At 36.4% G+C, this 21,574-nt stretch overlaps 1 protein-coding gene across 2 annotated transcripts in view; it reads left to right on the top strand.

Moving 5' to 3' along the window:
- Positions 1-20,444, top strand: part of LOC106668301 — a 50,832-nt gene extending 30,388 nt beyond the window's left edge. Inside the window, exons 3-4 of one of the 2 annotated variants that reach the window (XM_014396915.2) lie at positions 15,056-15,276; positions 19,718-20,444. In XM_014396915.2, coding sequence (XP_014252401.1) covers positions 15,056-15,276; positions 19,718-19,945 — 449 coding nt within the window. In that variant the 3' untranslated portion in view covers positions 19,946-20,444. Of the gene's footprint in view, positions 1-11,033; positions 11,780-15,055; positions 15,277-19,717 lie in introns of those variants that run through there. The other variant, XM_014396916.2, reaches the window with a different exon arrangement.
- The last annotated feature ends 1,130 nt before the right edge of the window (positions 20,445-21,574 follow it).

Below are 21,574 nucleotides of genomic sequence, written 5' to 3'. Positions count from 1 at the left end.
GGCAGTTGTGTAAAATATATAAAATGGCAGAACGAAGTACTGCTGCAGCGTCACGAGGTCTGTCCAACAGTTTAAAATATTAATTAAGGTTTTTAGTTAAGATAAAAAAAGTCAGTGTAACGAGCGGGATTCGAACCCACGACCTTCGGCTTGATACACCGCTACTCGACCACTTGAATTCGATCCACTCGGGCACTAACTTCCCATCTCAACCCCACCTTTTGCCCGTTAGTGCAAAAAGTAAAAAGGCGGCGTATCAAGCCGAAGGTCGTGGGTTCGAATCCCGCTCATGACAATGACTTTTTTATCTCAACTAAAAACCTTAATTAATTGAATGATATTAATTGATCAAGCGGACCAGGAAAAATAGTGAATTGTGTGAAATATGTTCACCGTAGTTCAGTCTATTTATTTTACATTTCGTGTACTTCCTGCTTTTTCAAGATTTAGAAAATTTTACATTAATCCTTCCTTTATAAACTTTTCTTAACTGAAGAGCCCGTAAACGCTACTAAAGTAACACTGACCCCTTTTATAAATTTAAATTCTACTAAATTGACAATTCCGCCGATATGGGGTTTCTTCAGGATCTGTGGGCAGGTGGTTGGGCAAAAAGGAACAGTTAGAAGATTATAACCCCCAACTGAAACCGAGACGATTTCAAACAAAGGCAAAGGAAAGGAAAGGATATGCTAAGGATTGCGTTTTTGTTATTCTTGATTGGTGATTCATTGGTTTAAGAGATAATTTTATGACTTCACACAGAATATTTCCGTCCTGTGGCTGTAAAGTTGTACATAAAATTTACATGTAGCTATAATTTGGTTTATCTACAGTTATAAATGAAGACCTATAAAACCAATGACCTTTGCAAAATATGCGTAAGGAAAACTTTTAAACAGGAAAGAAACGGGATGTCAGTCATTTTTGTAGAGTTTGAAATCCGTCAGATTTCTAGTGGATAAAAGAGAACGGGCTTTTTCGTACCGCCCATATTAAATTTTTAAAGGTATAAAATAGAAAGTCGGGGATACCGCGACCTCGGTTGTTCCTTCTTTTTTTGGGACAGTACATCTCCATACTGCCATTAACATAAATCGAGGGGACGTCAATTGAATTCAGCATGCTAGGGGAAAAAATAGACAATCTTCGACGTCTGTGTCGAACTTTCTTCGTTTAAAAACGGTTTACATCTACTCTTTCTGTTTCGTCAAGGGTTAAATAGACAAAATTGATACCTTGGCTTTAATTGAACACTAATAAGCGATTTTGTGTTTTTGACGGCTTCTTCAGGGAAGAGTCAAATTAAGATTGTTGTTAAATTACTGCTTTTACAGATAATTTGGCGTTAACACGGTTCCAATTGCATTCTGAGAAGTAATAAACCAACGTCTGCAGTTATGTTTATGCTGAACATGATCCAACGGTCACAAACCTGACTCGACGGATTCTACCTCGATAATCCGGCTTGATAATTATTCGAATCAACTAACTGGATAGTATTAGAGCTTATAGCCGATTTTCCGCTTCGGAAGTTCAGGACCGAACGGCCGAAATGGACGGATCTCTCGGAATTCCGGCACATTTGGTACCTACGGACGATTTCACGCCACATCTCGTGCACCGGAATAATTACGAACTCCTCCGTAGTCATACAGAGATGGCCCACTTTTAGATTTTGGGTCGCGTGTCTCAGTCTGAGATTAGATTTTCTAATTGTTTCTTATCTGAAATGGGAAACAAAACGCGATAAACGCCGGTTCTGTTCGCACTGTATCGGGCGCGTAAATCTGGTCACACCACAGCCTTTTATTTTGTATTGCCTAGATTCAAATTCATTACGAGCATAACCGGCATTTTGATCGTGTGCCAGATCCACATATTTCAAGATCTTCTAGGTCCAAGCAGACCATTTGGAAAATGCATATGGTTTTTAAAACTAGCAAAATTTAGAAAAACCAGCTTTTACCCACGATTTCGTCCACGCGGGACTTTGTTCTAATACGACGCAGAGTGATTAGTATGGCTTTCTAATGTCTCTTTTCTCAAATCTTTTTCTTATTCAGTTCACTTCGGTCTATACATGGTAAAAAATTGTCCATATGATCCCCTTAGGTATGAAATTTCAAAAAATCATTTCTTAACGGCTGTTTATGTCATTATAGGAATGCACAGTCGAAATTTGATCCTTTTTTTAGATCCAGCGGTTTGGTGTGTATTGTCTGTCAGTCAGTCTCGGAACTTTTTTCTTCTTTTTTTTTTTTACAAGGGTTCACAACAGCAGAGGCTATATGAACCCTCAGAGGTCGGTGTTTATGAAAAAAAGCCCATTTGTAAGTATGTCGGGTTCTGCAGGGCCGCTGGATTCGAACTCGGGACGTTTACCTTACCGTAATGGGCGCCGTGTCAACGTCTAAAGCCAGGAACACACTTACCCGATGCTACGCCATGCGACGCCATGCGATGCTACCCGACGCCTTGCCACGTTTTGGTGGGGTGTGCACATCTATCTGACGTAAGCACACGTCGCGTACAGTCCACAGCGTTTATCACAATAATCACTATCACAATCGCAACGCATCTTTTGTTCATAATGCACTATTTTGAGCAAAACCTTGTAATAAATTGTTAGTTAAATTGTATGAGCACACCCATCTAATAAATTGTTTGTTAAACTTAATTGTTTTATATAAAGTTACTCCTAACCATCTAATTAAACAATGTTTATAAAAACTTATGCATTTTTGATCTCGTTTAATTTGGTTTACATTAAAACAACATGTTGTAATTAATATAACGACAAAATTACATGTACTTAGTTTGAAATAAACTACAAAAAATATGAGTGATCTGTTCCGATGCTACCAGACAATACAAAATGGTGTAATTTTACGAGCAAAGCTATGAAATAAATTGTTAATTAAATTTTATGAGTAAAACCGTGTAATAAATTGTTCCAATTTTAGTATATTACGCCAATAAATTGTTAGTAAAATTCATTATATCAAAAAATCGTATTCCGGTGTTTGGATTAATTTTCTACCAAACCATTAAAATTAATTGTTTTAATATAAACTAATTAATTTTTAATCACAGTCAATTTGGTTTATATTAAAATAAGTATGTTGTAATTAATATAACGACAATAATACAAGTAGTTTGAATAAAAGTGTCCGGTTCTTTTGTCTTCGACTGTACTCGATACGACCCGACTAAAATCTGGACAGTGGGGATCGCAGAGCGTCGGGTTGGTTAGCGTGGCATAGCATCGGGTAGCATAATGCAACCTTATGGAAAATCGGATTTTTAGCATCGGGTAAGTGTGTTTCTAGCTTAACTCCGAGGGCATACGGCCTAGGACGGGGGTAGGTGACCATGAATGTGGTCTTGGGGGTGATAGCCCTTCTGGGTGAAGTCCAAGGGGACCAGGTTGCTCGAAAACTGCCAAACTACTAAATTCTTAATGAATAAAAAGTTCCATGCTTCTTTTTTAATATTTAAGAGTTGTTATTTGTGCATCGAAAACGGCGTGGCTGGAATTGTACTTTAGCATCTTCACAACAATTAAACTTTCTTGAATAACGTAGCAAAAATAATTGACTCGTTACAAATGAGCAATTTATGCTTTCCAAGACCTAGAAAACATTCAATTTCTATTTAGGTCTACTAAATATAAACGCTTTTTAGAAGTGCACAGAGAATTTTAATTATTTATTAGTGTAGTGATATTACTACATAAAACTAAAATTTATCAAATTAAAAACAAAAAATTAACTTACGGAGCAGAATACCAGACGGAAAAAGTGTTTTGACACATCCTTAGAGCTATAAATTAGCTATATAAAAATATTTAAATCCGGCGTTCAATTTATGGATATTTAAAAAAAGTTCGAAAAAAAGTTTTTTTTTTCAATTGTTCTGTATGTTTACAAGTCACATCATTACAGGAACAGAATCAATAAACGACATCATCAACGTCATTCGTTTGTTGCGGTGTTTGAGATGGAACGTCCATCGTGAAAGATGACCTCCGTTAGGCCCCAATTGAGACCAATTTCCTCTCTTTCTTTTTATCCGTTCTTGTACATCATTTCTCGCTGTAATGTTCCGACAAAACAATGTTATCTATCGTTTGAACAGTTAGCTGTTTTTTTTTTTTTACTGTTAGAAGTCTAATAGCGCATTTGGATCTTGAGCTAAAATTTGTTAACGCATAGAATGGGAACAGTAAAAGGCAGAATTTATATTTTTGCCAAGTTTTTCAAGATTAACTTTGTAATTTTTGTCGCGATGTTCGTTTAGCAATGAAGCCATGAGTTGCAAGTCCCTGGTCACAGTTCTCTCCGACGGGTTCGGCTTTAATAAACTGTTATTATAAAATAAACAATATATAAAAAATACATCGCGATACATCGCCGAACAGCGACTGTACAGATCCACCCAAGAATTTCAAAACGCTGTAACTAAAAAGTCCAAGGGGAAGGGCAAGGCTGATGGCCTTAATCTAGTAGGTCGTGTTTGGCGATCCGATTTGCCAATATAGAAATACACTGTTCATAAAAATAAAAAAAAATAAAACGGGGTGGTTTTCACATGAAAAAATGGCCAACTTTGGAAATGCATAAGCCTTTTAAGTCACAGATCTGAGCTAGGTCTCATTTAAAAAAAAAATTTATACTGAACAACATGGCTTTTTATGTTTTTCTAGCTTCACTCATTCATTAGTAAATTCAAAAATTACACGTTAATTTTTGCATTGTTTACGAAAATCTCAAATCTTGCTGTGGAGCCAAAAAATCGTCCTGGAGCGGTACAGAAATTGTTATGAAATTTTAATAAGATTTCAATTGGTACCTTCCCCCACTTTGCCCGATTTCTCCACTGTTTTCGCGATTTTTGGGCAAAAAACGTGGTTTTTATGTGCTCATGGAAAAAACCGATCTCTCTCTCTCTCTCTCTCTCTCTCTCTCTCTCTCTCTCTCTCTCTCTCTCTCTCTCTCTCTCTCTCTCTCCCCCCCCCTCCACCCCCTCCAGATTTTACCAAACATAAACCAATACTAGTAGTTTCAAGTTACTAGTAGTTAGTACAATAGGTCGAAGTCAAACTGCCATAACTCTTGAAAGTCAACAGGAGATCAGTACGACCTACTAGTACCTTTAAACCTTAAAATTGATATTGAGAATATTTGTTGTAAAATTTTTCTGTGAGGTCTTCGGAGCGATAAAGGTGAATTTTGGCCGTTACGACATCTATCTACACATTTTCTGACATGCCGGCAAAATAACAATGGTAAAATTTTGCCAAATCTTGGAGGAATTCTAGGAGGTTTAGTCCGTCGTTGCCCACAGGCAACGTAAAAAAACACTCTGTGCTTGAATTATTTGTATAAAATGTTTAGAACATGAATTATAAAAAATAATGAATCATTGTATAAAAACTCAGCAACTATAAAATAAAACTCTAGTTGTGTAACCACCAAAAATGCTGTTGGTGTGGCTCTGAAATTGGACCAGAAAGGGTTAAACAAAATTTTAAATTTCTGTTAATTTTTCTGGTCTAGAGAAAAATATTTGAAATATTACATATTACCATAAGTTTAGCCTATTTCGTTCATAATTATCGAATGAATTATTTTACGTTTGTGCTTTGAACGTTTCCGATCATCCTGGTCCGCGTTGTCTCGCTTGTTTGTTTAGTCAGAAAGTCCTCCACTGTTAAACAGACACATAAATCCGCTTAACAGGCCAAAATTAGCGAAACAAGATCTTTGCACAAACTAACCTTTGAAGAAAATTTAGAAAATAGTGAAGGATGACAACCGATTATGTTATTTCCGTAGAACTTTCGTTTATCAATTGGAAATTCCTCCAAAGTCCAAACAATATAATCCATATATTATTTAATCTTGAAGTAACTCCATCATATCATCAATTGAGATTAGTGACTTTTCATGAAAATTAGTCTTTTTTCATTTAAATTGTATGGTTAAACTATGGTAATTCATAATCTACAGATAGAAAGCAACTGGGTCGAATAATAAGGCCGTGTTTATACGGAAACGGAAGTGAAAATGAATTTATTATTCACCATCGAGTAAGCACCGGTATCTAAAAACGTAGCTCAAATACATAAATTTAAATTCATCAAATAAATCAGGACGACGTTCGGTCCGGTCCGCCTATCGCTCTTTCTGTTGTCAAATTCGTTTCGACATTTTGTTATTTTCACTACACCCCCTACACTGAAGATGTCGAGAAGCCTACCTGGCAGATGAAAACGGCCTTGGTAAAACGGAGAAGACAATAATCATGTTCATCGTCAAAAATAAGTCTCAGTTTAAATTATAGCTTTATGATCCAGAAAAAAGATACCGATTATATAACATGGAAACTTTGCTAAAAAAGTAATAATAATAACAATAAAAACACTTAAACGGAAACAGCATCTAAACGGAAACTTTCTCCGGGTTGTGAAATGATAAAACGGACTTGGCCGTAAGCCGGCTTTTTTTCCGACCTTGCAGAACGGCCGGTCTTCTTTAGCCCTAAATAAACATAAGCATTCGTTATCGCCTAGTTTTATCTTTATCCTGTATCTTATTAAAACCCAATTAAGAAAAAAACCGTCAGACCCTGTCCCGAAAAAGCTAGACTCGCCGGGCTAGAACAGGATACCCCAAATCCTTGACCCATAAAGTCTGAATGAGGCTCTTCCATAAAGTACATTCCCATGTACAGAATTGATGAACCATATCAGACATGAAATTGCATTTCATTGTTTCTCCTAACAAACAAAAAACGAAATTTTTAAGTATTCTTCTAATTTACAAATAAATAATGTAAAGTAATTTATCAACATTTTTATTGGATATAAATAAATTTTATTTTCAAATGTTCTTTTCATAGGATATTTTAAGTCATAGCGCTTTATATTCACTAATTTCGTGGTCCGCTTGACCAACTAATACATTACAATTAATTAAGGTTTTTAGTTGAGATGAAAAAAAGTTAATGGCGCGAGCGGGATTCGAACCCACGATCTTCGAGGCAAAACTCATAAGGTAGGGTTGAGATAGGAAGTTGATGTCCGAGTGGATCGAGGTCACGATAGCTCAAGCGGTAGAGCTGCGGCATATCTAGCCGAAGATCGTGGGTTCGAATCCCGCTCGTGCCATTAACTTTTTTCATCTCAACTAAAAACCTTAATTAATTATAGCGCTTTATGTTTGTTGTTTTCATTGGGTTGTCCCTATGACTAAAAGATTCGATGTGATACTATGTCCAGAACATAGTGATATCAACCTGACAAATGACAGTATGACTATATGCATATGGCACTGATATGTTTTAGCCCTCCGTGCAAGCTTTTTCCTGAATGTAAGCCTTCTTCTCACTATAATCATATGAGTACAAGTGGCAGATTATCATTCTAAGATTAATCCGTGTATTTGAAGTGTAACCGTTTTAAGGTGACATATGCTTATAAATTGATTGATATTCTTCTCAGTTTTATTGTAAAACCTCATCATTTTACAGCAAGTTGGCTTTTGTGGTAGGTTGACTACGTTTTTATCGAGATAAAACCCGGGAACGTTTAGTTAAGTTTCTTTTTTTGTGGCTTGAAATAATCTTAAAATTTATTTTTACCGATTAGCCATTGAGATTAGTAGACAAATTGAAATACACGTGTTGAGTGCATCATTAACACGCAATTGTTTTCTTATTCATTAAAGCAAGAAAACAAGTTGATTTACCTGATAAAATTGTCGTGTCCCGATAGTAATTAAGCAATAAAGTGAACACGACCTTCTGAAAATTAAAATAGCTCGTGTCGCGTGCCCTGTTGCTCCTTTGTCAGTGAAACTTGGTACATGGAACACGCGACACCGGAGATAAACGGTTTGTTGTTGTGTTCGCCCTGTTAAGAACAAAAATTGTAGAAAAGAGGAAAGTTGTTTTTTAATGCCCTCGAGATGAACGAGGATCATCTTTTCCACGCTCTCACCAATTTAAAACTTGGACTAATCGCACTTCTTAAGAATGGTCAACCCAGCAAATTGCAAACGAGCAAAGAAACAGAACTTCGAAAGATTTCCGACACAGTTTTGAAAACTAAGCCTACTTTTTATGATTGACGAGACGGTCTCAGGTTAGGATCATTTTATACAAAACGTATTTATTAAAAGTTTATCACTAAACATCAAATTGAAACAATTTTATAGAGGTCAGTCCTTCCTTTGGGCTAATGTTTCGGTTCACTACCTTCCAACAGAATAAAACCAGGTCAAATTAACTAGAGTTAAAAGGCCCCAATCTTCTAGTCTCTAGGATTGACAATAGCAAAACCGAACCCAAATTATAGCGACGGTTTCTTAATGCCATCTACGGTTTTTTTTTTAATCAAAAAGTTATAATATTTGTCTTCTTCATGCAGGATCAGGAAAGATCCTTTTGGGTGAAATTTGTTAGTAACAATGACCATTCTTATATGGATGAAGTGGTGACAATGCTGTTATGTTTTTCGAAGGAAAATAATCCACACCTTCAAGGTTTACAAAAATTTGCTTGTAAAAAAAAAGATAGATAAACAAGTATTAGCTGGTTAATACATAAGCATTCTGTATACATACACGTGAGACCCCTTGAGAGTGTTTAATAAAGAGAGGGTTTTTCTTTTAAACAGCTACTAAGCGTATGGCGACTTTTGAACGTGTTAGACGTGTGACCTATCCTCACCCTCGTCACACCCCTGACGCCCAGACACCGACGCTTTCACCGTTCTATTGGCATACTTTTCGCTGGAAGGATGGACCCTAGTCGAGCTGAGCCGCCCCTTTTTCAGTTGCGCACGAATCCTCGGATAACCAGTTGGTTGAAATCGTGACGTAAATCCGAACGACAAGGTTCGTTCATTACTGACCGGAAATTCCATGTGGATTAAATTATACCTTGGTCGGAATTGTAGTACTATCGGCCTACTAGTCTTGATCAGTGGTCAAGGTCATAACTTTATAAGTCTATTGCAATATCGCAACCCTCGACGCTTCGAATTGATTACATTTTTGAGGTTTGTGTTTCTTCCTCTTCTTCCCCCTCTATAACTCATATTGCATTCCTGTTTCATTTTAATCATAGCGACCCTAGAAGCCGATTTAATTCTAAATGTGGTCTGTCCAGATTCTACATTGTGTTATTGTTGGTAATTTGCTGTGGCTCTATGATGTCGAAATGAAAAGGAAGCGAATCATGAGATATTTTGAACAATACCGGACTTTCTCTAGGGAACTTTAATTGAATTGTCGGATGAACAGAAGACGGCCGTTTAAAGTGGAACGGACTCGATGTACAGCTGGCGATCATGTCGGACATCCGGATATGTTCACTTCCCGGACCTTGTCCTTTTACTGGGTCAGAAGAGCCGAGTCAGTCATGTTTCCTTTATCTCGGCCGCTAAAAGCTATTTAAACGTCAACAAGCCTTGGGGTGATCCATTGTGATTATTAACGGTCCCATACTTTCTCCATGATTTCAGCGATTCAGATCCAATTAAAACATAGTACCCTCTCATTAGCCATCATTTCAATCTACAACAGCGATAGAAACAATAATAGCCCTCAAGTTTGGAATTCTCTTTTGAGCAGCTTGCCTAGACCTGGCATCCTCGCGAGTGATTTCAATATCCACCGTGTGGCGTACTGATTGGTCTGATTCAAAAGGTGTATGCACTGGAAAATCATAATTTTGCATACCTAAATGATGTGTCATCCACACGAATTGCTCTCTCAATATATGCTAGAAATAATTTATTAAAGTCGTGAGGAACGGTCAAGAATGAGATAGTTTAGATAAACACCTTTTTCCTTGTTTTGCCGACGTTTCGACCTTTATTCGGGTCATCTGCAGAGCCTGGGTAAATTACAAAACATATGTTGATCGGAAAAAATACAATTTAAGATGTACATAGATATTTTGAACCAAAATACTCACATAAAGTGTGATGGTATTGTTGTAGTGGCATATTGGTTTTGTGAGAAAGTGTTGTGAAACTTCATTTAACCATTCATTCAGGTGGGTCATTGAGCAACCTTTCTCTATATGCACATGAACTCCTATTGATTGATTGATTGAATGATTGATCTTACACTTAACCCAGCCCTAACCATCGATATAAAAATATCAACTAAATGTTTATCGTTCCCGACCTCTGTCTTATCCTGTCCAGCCGAGTTTGGCTCCAGGTGCTGTCAACAGCTAGGTCAATTTAGCCCCGCTCATGCTTAAATGCATTTTATTTACATTCAATTAACTTTACAATAATTGAAAGAGGGCGTCGGTGGCCGGAACGGTTCAGGCGTTGACACGGCGCTCATCACGGTAAGGTGAAGGTACCGGGTTCGAATCCAGCGGCCCTGCATTCGAACCCGACATACATACAAATGGTTTTTTTTTTTCAAAAACACCGGCATCCCGAGGGTTTATATGACCTTTGCTGTTGCGAACCCTCGAAAAAAAATTGTAACTTTTTCTTTTAAAAAAATTCTCATCTACGGCAGTACTTCCTATTATTTTCTTAACCCAAGTTGGAAAACAAATCGACTGATATACAATAAAGTTGAAGTATATATACAGCAACGGTATGTAAACGTACTTTATATAGAGCCAATTGGCAAGAACGTTCGGACTGTATTATATTTGTCGACCCAGCATCACAGAAAAGATTTTATGTTAAGTCCAGTGCCCGTATCTATGTAAGTTTGAGTGAAAATATCAGGTTAACATATTTGTAATAAAGTGTAATTGTGGATTTTGGGCATTTTTACTTTTTGTCTTAGATTTGACTAAACTCCCTTTATCATTGGAGCAGTATGCAGTATCAGGTTAACCTGACTTGTGAAATTTCAGTGTTTTCTATTCAGTACGTTGAAGGGTGAAGGAGGAAAGTCGAACCCAGAGGTGTGCATGATATGTGATTTGAATTGAATTGATTACTTGTTTGTTTTGTATTTAAATAACACTTTATCCCGGTTTGACAGCCAGGGGCAAGTACAAGAAAGACAAGAAAGTGAAGGTTGCCATGACGGTGATCCTGCTCATAATCTACTTTATTAAGAGCCAGCTGTTCTACATGTTCGACAAAGTCGCCAGGACGGCCATCTTCGCCAAATTGATCTTTGCCTTAAAAATCTTCGTTATAGTGAAGCTGCTCGAGCTGAAGCGATACATTTGGTGGGTGAAAGAGGAGAAAAAGGAGGTCCACGAGGAGGTGTCTGTGCACGACCACCACTACGACGAGGTGCCCGGGGGCCACTACGGCGCCCCGATCGACTCGCCGCCCCCGTGGTCCGGGGGTTGGCCCTGGCACTCGAGGGCCGACGCTCACGCAGTCGCGTACCACGCACAGGCGCCCGCCTCCGCCTCCGCCTCCGCCCAACGGCCTCACCTTTCATAGTCCTTCCGTTTATAAAGGGCAGATTGTGACCCGTTGGAGATTTGCTCGTGTGTTCTTTCTCTTTTCCCCGGACACAAATATCAACCTACTATGAGTCAAACACTAGTTGACAACCTTTTGTCACCAGCAAATTTTTTCGCCTATTAAATTGAAATTTTAAAAGGTCTATCACGCCTCCGACCAGGCATTATTTACAAGTTTATTTAGTTCCTGTTCAATATAGAATAATATTTTCATTCCACCATAACCAACTGATTCAGGCAAAGACACACCATCTTCTTTTTCTGATTACAAATAATATTGGCATAAAATATTTATATAATTACATATATTTACAATACAAAGAAACACTTTTAAAATAAAAATTCAATAAAATTATAATTTAAAAAAATACTCCTTCAACGATTTCAAATTATTTGTGTTTTAAAATCATAAAACCTAAGGTCATGGTTGTAGTATTTTTGAAAAAAAGTCACTTTTGAGCTTCACAAGGGTTAATTTTCAGCCCCTTTTTTAACAATGCTTGTATTTTCATTAACTTGCCCCCTTCAACATAGGATTTGTAACTTTATCTAATTTTTTTTAAACAGGTAATTTTATTTTAGATGATAAAAATGAAATTTTAAAAACCAAGTTGGCGTGATAGAAATTTTGAAAATGAAAGTTTCAATCTAGGAGGCGAAATTACGAGCTTTTGCCGCTGCGTGATTCAAAAAGCTTGTAACCTAGTGTCACATTTTAGAATTTAATCCCACTGGCATGTCAGACTTTATTTTCCAATAAGACGATATACGAAGTCACAGTGTGCCGTTTATATCCGGATCGATTATATAATAAAAATGATAATAATTTCTTTATTGCCTATGAGTAGACTGCAAACAATGTGCATGTAACAGACTTGCAGTAGGTTGTTTTTCTCGTAATCTTTCGTCTTAACCATGTAGTACTCTCGTTGTAAATTGTGCATGTAGTTCAAGTAGAGTTTCACAAAATTTGAGAATAAGACAAAAAAAAAAGAAGACGAGTGTTGTGTGAATTCAAATCGACTCAAATTAACTGTTTGTTTGCTCAAGCATGTACGCCCGGTGGCATGCCTTGTTAACAGCTCTTTTGTAAAATGCCGTCTTTTTTGACTTGTAAATTATAATTGTAAGTAGTCGAGTAGAAATGGTGACAAATGACTGTGAATAGAACTGACAAAGGTGACCGCCCAAGTCATAGTGTATCACTCTTATTTGTAAGCATGTAATTTATTAATTTATTTATTTATTTGTAGATTTTAGCATTTAAAATAAAACTGTTTCTTAAATGCATGGTAGTTGTCATATGCTGTTTTGTATTTAAGTACCCTCTTGCCTTTTTTTTGGTGGTGGACACTCGTTACGTAGGTTAGCCTCTGTCTGACATGCCAGTCTAATCGAAAGCTCCCATCGTATTTGTATTATTTCAAAAATAATGTACGTTCTAATTTTCAGGTCAGCCCAATTTATAAGTTAATTATATCGGATTTCATTTTCCAACGAGCAAATCTTCGAACGGAGGAGACTATTCTCTTTTGTGACAAAAGGTTTTCAAGGCGGTGCTAATTTGGCGAAGGAGCATTTCGGCTGTCGACTTTGGCTAACCTACACTTTCAGGGGGATGATATACAATTTTTAAGTTTTTTCCTTAAGTTTTTTGTCAAATTTCTTTAATCTAAACAACCGGGTTTAAAAAAGAAAGGCCTAAGCGATTACAATGAAAATGCTGCATTTTAATAGTCCTGCTATTTCGTTTTACCGAGCGATATAAAAAAAATAATGTCTAACACCTCTGCACATTGAAGAGAATGCTGACGTTTATGCCATCTGTCTGACAAATTGAAGAACCGACGGTCTAAGAGATGATTCTGACACTGCAACTTGTGATAAGCCGGGTGATAAACCTGTAGTTTGACAGTTACCTATTATTATGTGATCTGCGGGGTGATAAACCTGTAGTTTGACCGTTACCTATCATTATGTGATCTGCGGGGTAATAAACCTGTAGTTTGACAGTTACCTATCATTATGTGATCTGCAGGGTGATAAACTTTAGTTTGATAGTTACCTATCATCCTGTGATGTGCGGGGTGATAAACCTACGTTTTGACAGTTACCTATCATTCTATGATCTGCGAGGTGATAAACCTATATAGTTCGGTAGTTACATGTTGGGTGATAAACTTATAGTTTGACAGTTAGTTACCTATCATCCTGCAATCTGCGAGGTGATAAACGTATAGTTTGATTGCTACCTATCATCCTGGTTTGCTTTGAGTAGAAATCACCCAAACCCGGAAAATGGCGAAATTCCGAAAGTGTCTGAATTAACATAAATCAGCGAGGATAGACCAAAATGATAGGTAACAATGACTCTCATCCCTCGGCTTTCATTCGAGTATAATTAGACATAATCGTCAACGAGGCAAATTGTAAACGGAATAAACTGTGCATGCGTCATTTTCGTTCGCTACCACCCTTTGCGGTCAGGGCTGATAACGACCGTTTTGCGGTGAGAGTATAACGGGTTTCGATGGAACAGAAACCCTTTAGAATGGAATTTTAAGTTGAATTCCGTTATATTTACATAGGTCGACCTTTGAAAAAAAAAAAAAAACGGAGATTGGCTTGAATTAGACCCTCGAAAAGCCTGTATCTTCAGGACGATATATAAGCTTATAAAACCATGGCAGTGTGACAGTAAATACAATGTAGTCTACATAAAAACCTTTTTTCCGCACTGAGAATTTATTCTAGTGCGGAGTTGTGGTAATGAGCATAATTAGGCTTTTCATTACTCCACTTCCCAACCTAGAAAATTATAATTACGAGATAAAAATAGTCTCACCTATACACCAAGGAAAAGGAAGTCCGGAGTTATAAACCAGGCCTAATTGCAAGCATAACTGTTTATTTTTATTTTTTAATAAATACTTAACAAGTTGATAATGTTGAATACATCCGAAAAATTTCATGACACATACATGAGAATGCTTTGCGGGTTCAGCATAGACACCTGCTTGATTAGATTTTAAATTTATCTATTTAAAAAAAACATATTTGAGAATGGAAACTATTTTGTGCATTTATTACAAATAACACGTAGATTGGTACTTTGGTACTTAATTTAATTATTTAAAGTACATAAATACGTACTTTAAATTCAATGTACAGAATGTCGCAACTATTCTGATCCTTAGCCCATAATTGACCGTTTTAACAACTATTTTTAAAGAATTTTTGTTTATTCATAAAATCTCATCTCTGATAGCCATAGTATCACTCTTATGTAGCTAAAACAGCGAAACAAGACGATACACAACTAATCAAATAAAAAACAAAAATTTATTGGATTTTAACTAACCATAAGAAATTATCAACGCTTTTTATCCGTTGTGACATTTTGTATATAAATTCATATTTATTCAAAGTAAATAAGTAGTTATCGAAGAAAAATATATAATCTATATTAAAAACAAATAAAAAGAAAAAAAAAAGATTATAAGGAAAAAACACGAGAGGGTATATGTATATGTTGAGTATGTGGGAACGGGGCTTAACATAGGGTGTGTATATTTTATGACAGACGGGAGAGGACACAAGAAGAAGAAGAAAATCAAGGCGATCAAGAAGGCCATCATCAAGCTAGTGCTGATAGCCCTCCTCATCAAGCACAAGCTGAAGATGCTTCTCGTCGCTTTCCAGACGTTTCTGCAGTTCAAAGGAGCCCTCCTCGCCACCATCCTCGTCATCATTCACGCCGTCAAGCTCTGGATAGAGATGAAGCACAAACACCATCCTCAGAAGGTAAGCTTTTCCTCTTATTTATTCGTAGGAAATCAGAATTTGGCATGGATTTAGGTAAGAATCCAAATGATTTTATTTATTTTTATATAAATCAAATAGTAGGGTGGATCTATTAATAAAATAAGAGAAAAAAACAGGATCTTTGAAAACATTCCTTGACGAGAAAGTTCCCGTTTGTCGAAGAAAGTCTTAATCCCATAAATAGTCACATCGTATATCCTGGGAAATTAATTTTTTTGGCGCATTCTGCACATAATCTCGTCCAATTCTCAATTTTTAATTATACTTAATTATTTTGTAATTTGGAAAACATTTATTTTTTGAAAATTTATTTATTTTGTTTTTACCGCTCCAGAAGGTTTGAAATCTCTGGCCTGGATGTTGACAAAGGAGGTCACTTCCGTGTTTTGGCCAGAGAGTGTGACGTACAACATATTTTTATTTTACGGAGAGTTCAATATACGATACAATTTCAATTAATTATTGTTTTTATCTAAGGTCTTGGTTGAGATGAAAAAGTTAAGGGTCACGAGCGGGATTCGAACCCACGACCTTCGGCTCAATACGCCGCTGCTCTATCTCTCTATTGAGCCGAAGGTCGTAGGTTCGAATCCCGCTTGTGACACTAACCTTTCCATCTCAGCCAAGACATTACTTAAAAAGAATAATTAACTGAAATAATTAATATGGTCAATTAGACCACTAAACATAAATTGATTTATACAGTACAATATATGTCCGACTAGTCTCGTTATGTTCACTTTTCATGTTTCAGCGTTTAAATTTTGTGAAAAAAAAATAAAGAGAAAGCATTTCAAAGCACAATTTTTATTATAGTAAACTATGGTGCGAAAACAACTTGGTTGTTTTAGGTAGTATTTTTGTTTACGTAATTACCCATAATGGTTTAATTATCGTGTTAATGCTCCAGATCGGGCGCGAAACGTTCCAAATAATATAATCAGATTTATAAAGCGTCATTAGAGCGTGCTGTGTACAAACCATTCATTACGAACTCGATACAGACGATATACCTCCCAAAATAACATGAAAATTTTTTACATCACTTTTGTGTTAAACTCCTTAACATTTGTGCTAGTTGTGAAAAAAAAGATAGCTGTATTCACAAACAGTTAAGCCAGAAACACACTTACCCGATGCTACGCCATGCGACACTACCCGACGTCTTTGCCACGTTTTGGTGGGGTGTGCACCGACGCAAGCACAAGTCGCGTACAGTCCACAGCGTTTATCACAATAATCACTATCACAATCGCAACGCTTCTTTTGTTCTTAATGCACTATTTTGAGCAAAACCTTGTAATAAATTGTTAGTTAAATTTTATAAACACAACCATCTAATAAATTGTTTGTTAATCTTAATTGTTTTAAATAAACTTACTCTTAACCATCATAATTAAACAATGTTTATAAAAACTAAAATTTTTGATCTCGTTTAATTTGGTTTACATTAAAATAACATGTTGTAATTAATATAACGACAAAATTACATGTACTTAGTTTGAAATAAACTACAAAAAATATGAGTGTCCTGTTCTGATGCTACCCGACGAAAATGGTGTAATTTTACGAGCAAAACTATGAAATAAATTGTTAATTAAATTTTATGACTAAAACCGTGTAATAACTTGTTCCAATTTTAGTATATGTACCGCTGAAGCGAGTACAATAAATTGTTAGCTAAATTCATTATATCAAAAAATCGTATTCCGCTGTTTTGATTAATTTTCTACCAAACCATTAAAATTAATTTTTTTAATAAAAACTAATTAATTTTTAATCACAGTTAATTTGGTTTATATTAAAATAAGTATGTTGTAATTAATATAACGACAATAATACATGTAGTTTGAATAAAAATATGAGTGTCCCGTTCTTTTGTCTTCAGCGACCCGACGAAAATCTGGACAGTGGGGATCGCAGAGCGTCGGGTAGGTTAGCGTGGCATAGCATCGGGTAGATGTGCACGGGGGTAATACAACTTATGGAAAATCGGAGTTTGGATTTGCGTCGGGTAGCGTCGCATGGCGTATCATCGGCTAAGTGTGTTCCCGGCTTTGGACGTGTTATCTTAACTAGTTATTTATTGTAGTTGTTAGTTTATTAGTTGTAATTGAGTAATATTTTGTACTTATTGAAATTATAAGTTTAGATATAAGTTTAGTGGCAGATAAAAAGCTTTAGGTCATCAGCTTGTGGTCTTTCACGCGTATCTTACAATCTGCAGCCATTTGAGCCTGTTGGTCGGGAAATTCCGTGAGTTTAGTGATAGAGCTTAAATTGGCGCCAAATAAATCAGTGTTTGCCAATACACGGGCAAAAACAGAGCGGTGACATCACTGCGCCTGTCCTGAACTCCTGGGGTTTCCTGTTATCCTTAAAAAAATTGCTGAAGTTGGCATTGCTCTGAAGCAACTTTGGCCAAGAAATGGTTAAGTTAAAAACTGGTTACGAAATATTTTTTGTTTGGCAAATAAAACAATTGATCCAAGTTGCAGTTGTGGGGTTGAAAAAAGAAGATTCCAGAGATTTTAAATTAGCGCGGAAAAAATCAATGTTGCCAATACACAGGATGGAAAATTGAAGGAAAAATACTGCCCTTGCCTTAATACCATGGGATTAGCTAAGCTTCAGCAAATTTGTTGCCCTGAGGCAACGGCAGGGCATGGAAGGATCCGTTCCTTTCCAAATTAGCATGTTCACTGGGAATGATTCCAGGCTGGAGTCAATTATTTTACCAGGAATATGACGCCATGGTGGCGGTCAAGCTATCAACTTTTTCAAATGTCTCAGCAAATTAAAAATGTTAAAGTTTAAATTAAAAATGTGCACAACAATCTGTAATGTGAATTTCCCTGTTTCACTTTCTGCACGCGTAACTGGCTGTTCTAAGCGAGGAAAGTGTTTGGAACCATTTTCCTTTATGTCTAGCGGTAAAAGTAGGTTTGGAATGTGATGCAATTCAAAAATAATTATAGATAAAAATATATAATCTTTCCGATTATACGTTTACCTATGAATTACCTTTTGATTGAAAACTGCGAAGTAGAAAAAGTGGTTAAGAAGACTTTCTGAAAGCAATGTCTGCAAAATTTAGGAAAGCCAAAGGACCTAAGATTTTCGATAATCTGTGACAATTACAAAATATGGGTAAGTTCGGGTATGACAAGGCTGATTAAGTCTTTGAGTTGATGATGGGTGTTGGTCTGCGAGTCGGTGAACTCATGTTGAACCGGTCACTTATTAGGTCCGTCTTGACCCGCTGGTTTGTCGAATTACTCGAAGCGTTTCAGCAATACTTATTTTTTCGGCGCCTATCTAAAATCTCTGGTATCTTCTATTTCCTACGTGACTCCTTCACCCAACCTCTTGTGTCGATTATTAAATTTTCAAAATATAAAATGTTCATATCCTGTTTATAATTTAATTCTTTCTTGACCAAATTTGCTTCAGAACAATGCTTTAATGTTTTGTTTAAGGTTAGCAAGCAATTCTGGGGTATTGGCAACACTGATTTATTTGGCGCCAATCTAAACTCACGGGATTCCTCGATACCTTTTAACATAATTACTAAAGTTTGTTTTGCTCATCATTAGGGCTCAAAGGGTTGGCTCTAACTGAATTTTAATCAACTTCATGATGAATGGTTTGTGCGGTGATGAACTGGTATTATTATCGAAAACGCATATTCTCAGTGATTGCAGGGTTTGCACTGTGTTAAGTAAAATTACATACGAAGCGGAAAGAATTCTATGTAATAACTGACATAGAGAAATGGTTAGTCAAACGCCTGGAAGAAAATTGGTTACTAACTATTAGTCGGATAGATGCCGAGTACAATAGTTTACTTCTAAAATGTAATCCTTATCCTTAGTTTCTTTGTATTAACAAGCTATTCTTTTCAAATAAAAAAACTGCTTTACAGTACAATTATAACATATCTGGGTTGCTTTTAATCGATAAGAAAGAAGAAAAACTAGGATAATGTTGTGCTTTTTTTGTAGTTGTTGTTGATGATGAATAACAACAAGCACGGTCACAGATCGTACCTGTGAGAAGTTCTGGTTTTATCAGAATTTTCCGCATCCCTCAAAATTTGGAATGATTAGAGAGAGTAAGAGATCGAATAACATTTCAACTCTAAACAAGCCGGGTAATTTACCGGTGGCTCACTTTTCCCAATAGTTTCACCACCACACCTGAACAGTTGCATGACTCCTTGAACCGTAGAATCTTAGGAAAATATCATATCACTTTTTCCTTCAAACCGGGCGAAATGGGGTGCTTTGGACGAGATGAATTTCCATGGCCCAGGCCCACCACTGGAGTACCGAACCGCTGCACCCTGCAATCTCTTGAGCCAAGGAGGCGAGGTAAACGATTAGAGTACCATCTTGACGCCGATTTTTCTTTTTTCCAGGTAATCTATTACGAAAACGCCCACCACCAGCACCACTACGACGACCACCACCACCACGATCACGACCACGGCGACGATCACCACCACGGCTGGAGCCTCTGGGGCAGAAGCGGCTACGAGCCGTCGTCGACGCCGCCTCCGAATTTCTACCCTCCCGGGCTGGCCGGCTACTTCTCTAAAAGGTCGTCCGACCTCGCATACTCAGCCTACACTCCGAAAGACCATTGATTTTCTTTTTCGCCTTGCCACGGACTCGTCTTCCCTTTAAAATCGCCGCTGTGTAAATATCAGATTAGTTCTCAAGAGACTGATTAAGAGACGATCCTCTGTACAGTTGGGGCTATTATTTATTTTATTTATTTATTTATTGTTAATTCTTAGTCATCAGAACTTAGAGAAATGTCAATAGTTGTTAACTTTTTTATTTATTTACTCTTTTCTACCTGTTTTTTTTTTTTTGTGTGTTTTTTAGTTGAATCGATTTATAGTAGCGTGCTCAATACTGTTCAATACTTATTAATTTGTAGTTCCTCGATGCTCAATTAAAATTTCTTAAGAATTTTCCAAATTAGTTACCTGGAAAATCACAGCATCTTAGTTGAACAACACATTTACATGTTATTTTACAAAAATTGCCATGTTAAATCATTGGAAAATTTTTGTAGTTAAGAAATGTTAAATTCAGTAGTTGTGAAGTTTGTCAAAATACACCATTTTGATTTTTTAAGAATTTTTTTAAAATTCCTTCCTAATTGTGCAATTATTTTCCTAATTCACTACCATTCTTCCACTGAACACCTGACAAGGTATGTTGATTAATTTCACAATTTTTATAAGTCGTCTTATCTGATTTTATCCTAGCTACATGATTTATCTGGAATTCTCGATAGACCTCATCTTTATACAGGGTATTTTAGTTGAGATAAAAGATTCAATGGCACGAGCGGGATTCGAACCCACGATCTTCGGCTTGATACGCCGCTACTCTACCACTTGAGCTATCGTGACCTCGATCCACTCGAACACTAACTTCCCATCTCAACCCCACCTTTTGAATTTTCCCTCCTTTTTACCATTTTTCCATCTCAACTAAAAACCTTAATTAACTGTAATATTTTAATTGGTCAAGCGGACTACGAAATTAGTGAATTTATACAGGGTGTTCGACTGCTTGTACAAACTTTGCCAGTAGGTTCTACATTCAAAATGGAACCAAAAAGTCTTATTGAGTATGGTCTATATCTCAGCAGTTTCGGAGTTATTCCACTTTCTCTGAGTTTTATCTGAGGTTTTGGACAAATCCGTTTATACCATTGAAAACTACGTTAAATTTCCACTAAGATGTGATTAGTACTAAGCTTGTAAGCGTTGGTGAAATAAGCGTTTTAGTAGCCAGAAATTTGAAAAATATTTTTTTTTCAAAGTTGAAAAATTTACGATAGTGATTCTAAACTACTATTTCCAAACCTACAGACCAGAAAATTTCAGAAAACGTACTCCATTTAATATCCTTTTTGGTGGTGTAATTTATTTTTTAATTACTTTTTTCTAAGATGAAGAAATGGATGGAGGAAATGAAAAACCGTGGCTGACGGATTGGTAAGGTGGAAAATTAAAAAATGAATTTATTAAACTTTTTTAATTTGGGTTCGAAACTGAAATAGTGCAAGTGTTGCAACATTGATTAAAGAATTTTATCGTATATTATTTTGTTTTGGAATAAAATAGTTTTAAGATTCAAAACGTTTTTCGTTATCTATGTGCTATCTTGCTAACACTATAGCTACTTTTTCTAATGAAGAATACGCTGATATACATCTTATGTATGGGTTTTGTGGGTTCAATGCGATGGCAGCG

This window comes from Cimex lectularius, unplaced genomic scaffold (assembly GCF_000648675.2).
Source record: "Cimex lectularius strain Harlan isolate CLEC.00 unplaced genomic scaffold, Clec_2.1 scaffold237, whole genome shotgun sequence".
NCBI classification, from domain to species: domain Eukaryota; kingdom Metazoa; phylum Arthropoda; class Insecta; order Hemiptera; family Cimicidae; genus Cimex; species Cimex lectularius.
This window is presented reverse-complemented; position numbering and strand designations above follow the sequence as displayed.